Source organism: Dasypus novemcinctus, chromosome 16 (genome assembly GCF_030445035.2).
Source record: "Dasypus novemcinctus isolate mDasNov1 chromosome 16, mDasNov1.1.hap2, whole genome shotgun sequence".
NCBI classification, from domain to species: Eukaryota; Metazoa; Chordata; class Mammalia; order Cingulata; family Dasypodidae; genus Dasypus; species Dasypus novemcinctus.
The window spans coordinates 73,642,110-73,652,816 of NC_080688.1; the positions used below are offsets into that span (position 1 = coordinate 73,642,110).

At 38.5% G+C, this 10,707-nt stretch overlaps 1 protein-coding gene across 16 annotated transcripts in view; it reads left to right on the forward strand.

Moving 5' to 3' along the window:
- The window catches only part of WDR7 (WD repeat domain 7), a 439,870-nt gene extending 433,034 nt beyond the window's left edge, over positions 1-6,836 (forward strand). For all 16 annotated transcript variants that reach the window (XM_058277785.2, XM_071208567.1, XM_071208570.1 and 13 more), the window contains one exon: positions 4,107-6,836. In XM_058277785.2, the coding sequence (XP_058133768.1) occupies positions 4,107-4,310 (204 nt within the window). In that variant the 3' untranslated portion in view covers positions 4,311-6,836. The remainder of the gene's footprint in view (positions 1-4,106) is intronic.
- Positions 6,837-10,707: the final 3,871 nt, after the last annotated feature.

A 10,707-nucleotide genomic window follows, 5' to 3' on the forward strand; every position in this document is an offset into this window, starting at 1 on the left:
AGCGTGGAGCACTGCTCAGGCTGCTCATTTACACGAGGCCTTCAGGTGGGTCCTTGGTCTTCAGCTCTAACGCTTCATAGGACATCGGCAAAGTAATGCAATCTAGAATTAAATTCATGTTCCATTTGTATTATCTCAGTTTTGTCTGTATTCTATATCTCCCACATATCACTTTTAATTCCCAAATATTCTAAACACCTAAAGAACAAATCTGAACATCTTTAGCTGGCAATTCATGGAAAAGCCTATGTTTAATTATGACTAAAATGAATATTAATTTTGAGCAACTAATTTTTATCAGTAATAAATCTCATCCCATCTTTTTGTTTACTTTATTTTTTCATCTTAATGAACAAACAAAAAAAAGTGAACATTATCAGTGACCCAAAAAAGTTAATTTAAGATTTTTTTAGGCTGCCTGGTGGTGTCTGCATGCACGTCTGTGTCTTCAGAGATCAGAAACCAGGCAGCTCAGGCAACAGTCAGGTCTAGCTCACCTCTAAGTCCGGTGTCAGAATTTAAAATGCAGCCTATTTCCTGCATACTCACAATTAAACACAACTTGGTCTTGAAATTTAAGTAAAATGCACAGGAACAGATCATTTCAGCTTTATCAAGAAAATACAATAAGACTCCTGCCAGAAGTGTAGTGGTCGTTTATTTGAATTAGAGAAGGTACCAAAAGCAGTGTTGGATCTACACTGCTCTCACCAAATGGGCATTGCTAATTTATTTAGATAGATGTTGTTCAGGTCTAATGACATATGATAATACTTTTATTTTATTCCAGTAAGTATACTGTAATATATTTTTAAAACTTAATGAAGTCTTATTAATTCAGAACCTTACTAAAGCATTCAGCTATTAAAATCTTTGCTGAGAAATGTGTGTTAATGAGAAATATTGGTTGGATAATTACTCAAATGAGACTTAGTAAAAGGTCTGTGTGCAGCATCACACACATTGGAAAAAATATTAAAAATTTCCTGTTATTTGATGAATTATATCAGCATGTGTTTCTGTGTAATAAGAAAGAAATCTTTCCAGCACTGATTTTGTGAGCCAAAGTTGCATTTTAGTTTATATACTGGGCTCTTGAATGAGGTAGTCTGGCTGTTGTCCAAGCCCTTTGATTCTGCATGATATTTCCTAAAATGTTGATATTTCACTTAATTGTATCATCCACTGGGTTTGAACAAGGGGAGTTTGGTAATGAAATACATCTATAATTCACCAAATTTTACAATCACCCTCCAACAAATAAATGCCCTTCAGAAATGCTAATAAGTTGGACATCAGTCTCATTTATTCCATGAAACAATGGAATACTATTCAGCTGTTTTTAAAGAGTGATATAAATCTATAGCCATTAAATGAGAAGATCACTCTCAATACTTGGGTAAAAATTGAGAAACTGCCTTTTAATATGATCACCTTCGTATAAAATTCCTTGTACCTGTATCTCTGTATGTGTGTGTATATGTATATGTGGAGGTCTGGAAGGATGTTAGACAAAATGTAAACAGTAATTGTCTATGAGAAGTGGGATGGCAGGGGATTTTTTATTTGTTTTTTTTTTTGGTTTTGTTAGTTTTTTAACACCTCTCTTTATTATTTGAATTTTCTACAAGAATTATCTTTGCAATCAGGAAAATGCTTAATGTTACCAAATATTATCATTCTGGGTAGTTTTCATTCATTCAAGGCTCACGTTGTCTTCACTTTAGCATACTTTGCAGTCAGTCACTGGTCAGCTTTCATTAATATTCAAGGTCAAAGTAGTTAATTTTTTTGCGAGGGTTCTTTGCCTGAGTTAATTGAAAAAAGTAATACTCAACCTTACTATTTCTGATTCATCCCTAATTTAAAGAGGTCGCAGGGGAAGGATAGTCCAAGGAGCAACAAATTATACTTAACATGGGGTCTTCATTGTTCCAGCTGTGTGCAACTGTAATAGTGATAGACCGTGTGGAATCTCACATAGCCCTCTTCTGAGGCAAAAGGGCAATTTGACCTACCAAAGGCATACCTCACAACAGGGATGGCCCAGGTTCTGGGGAGGACCCAGATACAGTAATGGGCTTTTTTTAGGCTTTCCATATATAGCATAACCATAAGATAGTCTCTCTCCAGCCTTGTTCGCCCTTAGCCCCATTTCTTGTTCATGGCTAAATCTGAAGGAAAGAATGAAAAACAGGTAGGTGTCTGGGCATATTGGATGCCCTTAGCATTTTAAGCCACCAGCAGAAATCAAGCTTCATACATTTTTTCATAGAAAATCCATAAAGAATGAAAAATACTTTGTAGTTATTTATCAACTGAGAAATTAGATTTTTTTTAAAAGCACAGTATGCCTGTTGATGCCAGTTAATTTTAACCAGCAATTTTCTGGATCGTTTGGATCTGTTCTATAAGAGGACTAAATTATTAATCTACCATTATTTCTTGTAGAAGTGAGAACTATCAAATCAAACCCACCATCATTATTTATATTTAAACTATTTGGGAACCTCCGGAAAGCGATAAGGCATTGATTTTTATCTTTTATGGAGTTTTTGGAAAAGGGAAGAAAAAAGCAAGGAAAGAGGCTTTTGAAAGGATGACAGTAAGATGCTGCCTGGTTTCAAATGTTGACTGAACTTCAACAGAAAGAGTTAACTATAACCATACATTTGGTTTTAAAATGTGACCTCGTACACTAGTGATTTTTTTTTCACCTCTGTGTTGTGTTTGGCACTATTATTAATGCAGGAAAATCAGTAACATTAGTCATCTTAAAAGGGTTATTACTCAAGATGATTTAAATTGTGAAAATGTCAGTGGAGCCTGCACGCACCCTGCTAAAGATGCCGTGATTTACGCCCCCTGACACCACCCTGCTGCCAAGAAGGGCCAGGAAAAGCAATGGCTTACATTTTGTACTGATCCGAATGCAGCACATGATATCAGCAATAACCCATCTTAAATGTCCTAGGATTTGCCAAGGTTTCATGTGTCAACCATTTGTATACATTGGATCATAATCTGCATGCTTCACACAAATCCCTAGAATTTTGTGTATCTAGATGGGGGTTTCACTGGAGAGAGGAGTTGGAAATGAAAATTAGAGCAATGAAAAAATATTATTTCCAAGACTCCTTTCCTGAATTTCAGTATGCTTCCCATGTAATTTGTAATAACACAAAATCTGTATATTGAAAACATTTTAAGTAATATTTCAAACCTGAAGATTCTTCAGACTCAATTGCTCAGATAATATAGTTCACTTATTTAACCACCATTCCTTATTTAGTTACTTTGACCAGAATGTGTAGTTGTTCATGATTCATAATTTTTGAGTCATTTTCCATTTAAATGAATGGATCAATGAAACTTAAAATAAAATTTAAATCCAGAAAAGCTGTCAGAAGACAGAAATCATAAGCTGATAAGCATTCACTACTACTGAAGGGTTAGGTCACTCTGCAGTGTGCTGCCAAATAGCGAGCCACTGATGCAGAGTTGAGATGCTGGTGCCTCTTCTTTCCCTTCCATTGAACAAGCATTTCCCAGGGATGGGATTTTCTTAAACCAGGTGAGGAGCTCAGAGGTTGATGGACCAGGTAAGTTTTGCTCTCTGATCCAGCACCTATCCCTCTGTTTACTGCTTAACATTGCTTCATTTTCTTGAACGAATTTTAAGTCCCCAAACTTGTCTTCATGGATTCATCCTACAGGGAATGTAGCTAGCGTTATTAAAAACAAATAAGATCTGCATTTTTCAATACCCACTATTTCTAAATATTGTTTAATTGTTTGATTTAATTGAACCATCCTATTAGCTCCCTTCTTAAAAATCGATAGATTCTCCTACTGTGAAGGTCAACCCACAAAGTAAAATTGCGCTGGATTTTTGCCATTTACAAACAGCAGCAGCAGTACCATTTCAAATACACTGTTAAGGACCCTTTGGAGGTTAGGAATAAACTATGTGTGCGTGTGTGTGCGTGCATGTGTGTGCGTGTGTGCATGTGTGTGCGCGCGCACCAGTCACTTGAACCAGTCCCTGCATGTGAAGGGGAAACAGCTCTTTGACTCCTTGGTGCTGCCCTTCTCTCTGCCTCCAGATGAATACCTCTCTCCTGGGAAGCATCGGCATGCTGAATTCCGCACCTCAGCTGCGCTGCGTTAAAACCTACCAGGTGCCACCGGTGCAGCCCGCCTCCCCCGGCTCCCACAACGCCCTCAGGCTGGCCCGGCTCATCTGGACCTCCAACCGCAATGTCATCCTGATGGCCCACGACGGGAAGGAGCACCGCTTCATGGTGTAATGCTACTGGCTGCTGCTGTAACTGCCTTTTAGTTGTTTAAATTCTCTAAGCCACTACCCCCTGTTCTGACTCACACTGGCTCCTTCCTCAGTGCCTGCCCTCACCAATGTCATCCAGGGGCTCGGCTGGGCCATCTCACCCCTGCACGCTCTTGGGAGCGGCTCTCGCCCTCGCCACCAGTTGATTCCGAGGCATGCACACCCAGCTCTGCAGAATGCCGCCATTCTTGCGCTAGGTAGTTCTTCCCTGCCAGGGGTGGGAGGGGAAAGACAGCTGCTCCTGGGCACACTCTTGTTCCTTGGTGCAACGCAGCCGAAAATCAATAAACACTGTGATTGTGCTCCCAGGCCAGGTCAGCGTGTTCAGGGATCCAAACCACACCTCTGAAGTGCTGCTTGAATCTGGGCGTTTTGACATTGGGGTTTTGAGTTAAAGGGGCAGTCCTAATTAGTGAAATTATTTTCCTTTGGGTTTCCAACACATACTGTTTACCAGAAAAGATTCTATGTTTACACATTTTATCTTCCAGTGATTGGTAGAAAATTACTCAATTCAGTTTCCTAAGGTTAGCCATTACCTTCTTTCTTAACACCTGATTTGAGATTAATAGGAAAAGTATTCAAAGAAAGATATTTTCCTTGTAGGAAGTACAGTTTCCCAATCACCTAGCCTTCTAAAGTGGCCATATCCTGCTTAAATGATAATGTATTTAGTAGTTTAAAAATCATCACAACTCATGATCTACTTAATGTAATTATCCAATCAGTCTAATCTCTTAAAGGGACTTTTGTGATAAAGAACCTCTTTTGTAAGCATAGCACAGACCTTAAAAAGAAGACTCTAGTATCTGTTACTACAGATACTTTTGTTGAATGAAGAGCTTACTGTCTCCCTCCAGAAACTTTACAAACCTTCAATTCCCATGTGTGGCATATATTGGTTATCATGTAATAATTACTATTCAGCCTTTCTTTTAAACAGGTATCCTAGAAAATTAGTAAATATGGCACAAGCATTCAAGAATATGTATAAATATGAGGGAGCGCAATCAATTTACTTGCGCAACTGTTGCAATGAATATGTTCATCGTGCTTCGAAGTAAGCTTTAACAAGGTCACTTTTTTCTCCTTATGTCAAGTGATGCTGGTTTTTGCTCATAGTAATGGGTGAAAATCCATAAAATACTATTTTGTATGAATTATTCCTAACAGACCTTGACATGTAGATAGTTGGGAGATGCTGTTGCTTGGTTGTTGCTGATCGGTTGGTTAGATGGGAAAAAATGTTTATTAAATTCAAAAGTAGAAAAATAGTTTATTATATTCAGAGAAAATATACAGAGTTTACAGAGGAAGCGAAATGATAATGGAACATTTAATTTTAAAAGCATAGATGGTCAGAATGTATGTAATATACAGAAAAAAGTAGGATCACAGTCTAGGAACAATACATCTGTTTTACTGAAGCAGATTTTTAAAGAACTTATTAAGAAATTAAGACCATTAGAACGTATCTTTCATATTGATGTGAAGTTATTTCCATTGGTGGCAGATCTCTTTCTATTCCTTGGTTTTAGACTTTGGGTGTACTTTAAAAAGTGAATTTATGCCACATGCATGTACATTGTAGTTATAAAGATTATTTATGTAGATTCCAAGAAAGAAGCAAAGAACTCTCCAGTGTAAACTGTGTTTGGTGAACATGCTGTTGTGTTGGGTATGGATGGAGAAATGTGAAGTAAACCAAAAAGTATACATCTTCTCTATACCCAGCACATGTTTACTTTATGAGCTAAGTGGGAATTAACTTATTCTAGACTACAAAACTATTGTGGAATAATGATGCAAAAGTGTACTTAGAGATTTTTTTTTTTAAACAAAATATCCAATGCATCAGGAAAAAAATGTGGGAGGGGGAGGCAGGCCGCCGCAAATGCCCAAACAGGACACCCCATGGAGATGCCAAACAAAGCTGTGAGGGCCAAGGGAGCAAACCATTCTGGCAGTGGACATGGGCCAGCCTCTCACATGTTTTGCCAGGCAGTCAAGGTTATTGGCCAGTAGAACATTACAATGGTAAAACTCTCGGGTAGATGACAAATGATTAGACAGACCACTCTAACTGCTAAACTAATATTTGCATTCTTGTTAACACAAATCTCTCCTTGGCTGTTTTGATAACCACAGTCCCAAACTTTATCACAGCTTAGATTTCTTAGCACGGAGGTAAACTTTGTATTGTCATCCCAGTGTAAGCTTTTAGTGTTTTATTGATTTTGTTGGCACTGTATTTGGACTCGTCCTTGTAACTGTAAGACATATGTGGCTTCATTGGCAATTTACAAGCAAAAGATGACATGACGTGGCACCTGTATGGAAATGTAATGATTGAAGTCACTGTGTACAGTGAGTAAATTAAAATGTCAGCTTCTCAAGACATTTCTTGATGGTTCAACTTAATAGATCCTGTATGTATTAAATGTCCCTATGTACATATGTGTGTTAAATAAAACAGAATTGTACTGAAGGTTGTTTTGCTCATTACTTTTTCTGTTGTTCATTGTGCCTAAACATTTTCAATTGAAATCTATATGCTTCCTCCCCACCACCTCCACCCCTCTTTCTTTGGTACCAGATCAAAACTTTCTATTTCTGTCAAATTACTCATTTCCTTAGAGGGCTACCTTTAAGAAAGGCAAACTTATTCACAAAAGGCAGTAGAGAAGGAAGTCCCTCCTGCATTACAGAAGCCTGGGAGAACCAGATACTCTCCTACCAGAAATTCAACAGCACCCTCTGTGATCTGGGCAAGGGAATTGCATGCACATTCCTCCTAAATAGACTGTTAATTGTTCCAAATTGTATCTAGTCAGATTTCATGATGTGGGTCAACTGCCCCATGGGAGCTCAGTTGAGATCATTAAATTCATTTCATTTAATACGCAGTTTGGAGTTGAATTTGGATCCCTGAGGTAAAGGGTGTAATTGATTTTCAAGACAGCAATTGTAACAAAATAGGTCATCATTGTTTACAGAGGGTTGTGTGTAAGTAGTAAATGTACTTATTTTAATTTTCAGATGAGAAGGTAGAATAGTCTGAATTTAGCCAAACATTATATAACTATATAATTTTCTATAAGAATCAGAGAAACAGAAAAGGAGTTGACTGTAGTCTCTTTAGCCCTATTCAAATGCCCAGAGTGTCCCTCCTAGGAATTGTTTTAACATCTGGTGATGACTTAAATGTATCCTTGTAGGGAAAACAGGGGCAGTAGCAGTTCTATATGACTGGTGATCACATAAACTGATCAAATGTGGAAAGGGCATGACATTAATAGGAAGCTAAAGCCAAGCAGTGCTGGGTGAACTTTCACCTTTCACCCCCTCCGCTGACTGACAGAGCTGAGTGTTGAAAAAAATCAATACTTTGGAGCCAGGAGGGAAATATTTCCAACCTCTAACTAGAGAATGTATTTTGACAAGGCCAAGATAATCCAAGCTGCACAGGAGAAAGAGAAAAGAAGACTCATTTTTAAAGCTTGACACTTCAAGGTGTTTTTGTACAATGGTTTAGAGATCGTCAATACATACAAATATCAAAGGTCAAAAAGAAAAGCCAGAAGAATTTCAGAAATTAGATGTTCAGTTCTTTTTGCTGTTTACAAACTAAAAAAGATGACAAAGGTTTGCGCTTGTAATTGTCGTTTAAATGAACTGAGCTTATAATTGTGTGATTTCAAGTTAACATCCCTCTTTAATCAAAGCTTAAATTTTGTAGAGGCACCACTATGCATGTCAAAAGCCTACAAAGATGTGACATCTTTGTTTCTGTAAATTTTAAGGGCATGAATTGTAGTTTGAGTAGTTTCAACATTTTGGGCTAACGTCTCAGAATTTTGTTTTGCACTTAATGCTTTTCCTTTCATGATAGCCTCATAAATCTTAGTCCTTCATATTTAGTTCAGTCATTTGCATGAAAAGAGTTCATGTACTGGTGGAACTTGCATTGTTTCTAGTTTCCCAAATCACTTTAAGCAGCTTGCTTATAAAGATACTCTAATTAGTGCCCTTCTAAGCAAGAGACTTATGCATCTCTAGGAAGGTAAGCGATTCTCACCTTCTTACCAGCAAGATTAAATCCATTCATTCTGTGGACAGATACTTCCATCAAATGGATACAGATAAGAAAAAGAAGTGGAAGAGTGCCCAAACCTTCCAGCTAAAGCTCAGAAGGACAAAGAAATCCTGAGGGTTTTAAGTATCTGACGCAGGGGTTCTTAACAAGGGGTCCGTGGGCTTGAATTGAAATTCAAAAAAACATTATTCTTGTGGAGACGTCTTGGTGCGGGTGTGATACTATTTATGAAATAACACACAGTATAGTGTGGACTTAATAAGGGGTCCATGGTTTTCACCTGACTGGCAAAAGGGTCCATGGAACAAACAAGGTTAAGAACCCCTGATCTAAAGTAATTCTTTGTTTGCTTTCTCCTGGAGCTCATCAGGCCTGTGGTAAACTATGATAATTATCTGAGTATTAAAATGACAATGCAAATATAGCTGTGATGTAAAGAACCTCTTTCTTACTAAAAACTCCACTCTATTCTGGAGAGACAGCTCTGGATAGAGATTTTTAGTTTTACTTGTTTCGGGACTCGAATATAGCAAGGGAGACTCCTCAGTGTTCTGAGATTTCCTACAGAAGGCCAGGAATTTAGCACCGGCCCAAAACAGTAGGTATGGAGTAACTATTTCTTGAGTTTGTTTGTAAACTGCTTGGCAGAGTGGCAGCTCAATAAATGTGAGCTGATATTTTCACTGCACTTTTAGAAGTCCTTACTGCACATGGAAAAACCGGATTGTAAATCATCTGTCTTCTTTGGAAAACATTGTTTGTTTTTATTTTGTGTTGTGTTCTTTTTTCTCCCGGTGGAGAGTTTACAGTGGTTTTACCTGTATACACTAGCCTCTTTGCCACTTTGGTGCCATCTTGCCTCTCACCAAAATTTGTCGATGCTGTGGACATGCCAAAGTAGATGCCAATGGATAGAACTGGTTGATTATGACTGATCGAGTCCTCAAAAAGAAAGTAGATTGCCACGTTAAATTTAGGACTCATGTTAGCATCAGGGATGGCTTTGAGTTACTTAGGCGAGTATTTTTTTCAAATATGTGTCTAACAAGATTGAACAAGACTCTGGACAGAATATTACAGAGCAGATTTAACAAAATCTTCAAAACAAAGCAAAAGAGACCATGAATAGACTGTTAGCAACAGCCTCTTGTTTTGACAGGTTTCAAGATGATTTACGGCTACCCAAATATAAAATGGATTGTCCAAAACTTGACCCACCCAGTGGACATTTAAGTTTTAGTAAGAGTTTGTGATTAAAGATACTGCAATGAACTGTTATTTTTACTCAGCTGACAGGCATTTATTGAATATTAGTATATGCCAATCGTATGTTCTGCATTCTATTTTCCGGCTGATGCTGAGCTCACAATCTAGCAAAGAGCATAACGCTATGGAATAAATGCTAAAAACAAATATGGGTAAAAAGCAATGAGAACACGGAATAATTAATTCTGGTAGGGTAGTGTCAAGTTTGGCTTCACAGGCAGGAACTTAAGGGCTGGGCCTTGAGGCACAAATACAAATGTATGATAACGAAACAGGTTTTTTTTTTTTAAGATTTATTTATTTATTTCTCTCCTCTTCCCCCCCCACCCCGGTTGTCTCTTCTCTGTGTCTTTTTGCTGCGTCTTCTTCGTCCGCTTCTGTTGTTGTCAGCAGCATGGGAATCTGTGTTTCTTTTTGTTGTGTCATCTTGTTGTGTCAGCTCTCCGTGTGTGCGGCACCACTCCTGGGCAGGCTGCACTTTCTTTCACGCTGGGCAGCTCTCCTTATGGGGCGCACTCCTTGCGTGTGGGGCTCCCCTACACGGGGGACACCCCTGCGTGGCAGGGCACTCCTTGTGCTCATCAGCACTGCGCATGGGCCAGCTCCACATGGGTCAAGGAGGCCCCGGGGTTTGAACTGCGGACCTCCCATGTGGTAGACGGACGCCCTAACCACTGGGCCAAGTCCACTGCCCATGAAACATGGTTCTTGATAGGGAAAGATGGGTAGGGGTAAGGGGTGTATGGGATTCCCCTATATTTATATGTAATATTTATGTAATCTAATGTTTCTTTAAAAATAAAAAAATACAAGCCTAAAAAAAAAGTTAATTAAGAGGAGGGAGGGGATGTTATAAAGTAGGAATTTGTGAAAGTCCCAAGTTTCTGTATAATCTGATTGGATATGAACCACTTCACACCTACAACCTGAGGGGCACTGGGAGGCCCTACAGCCGATGGGACAACCCAGAAATCTCTCTGCTTGCACCTATTACTAC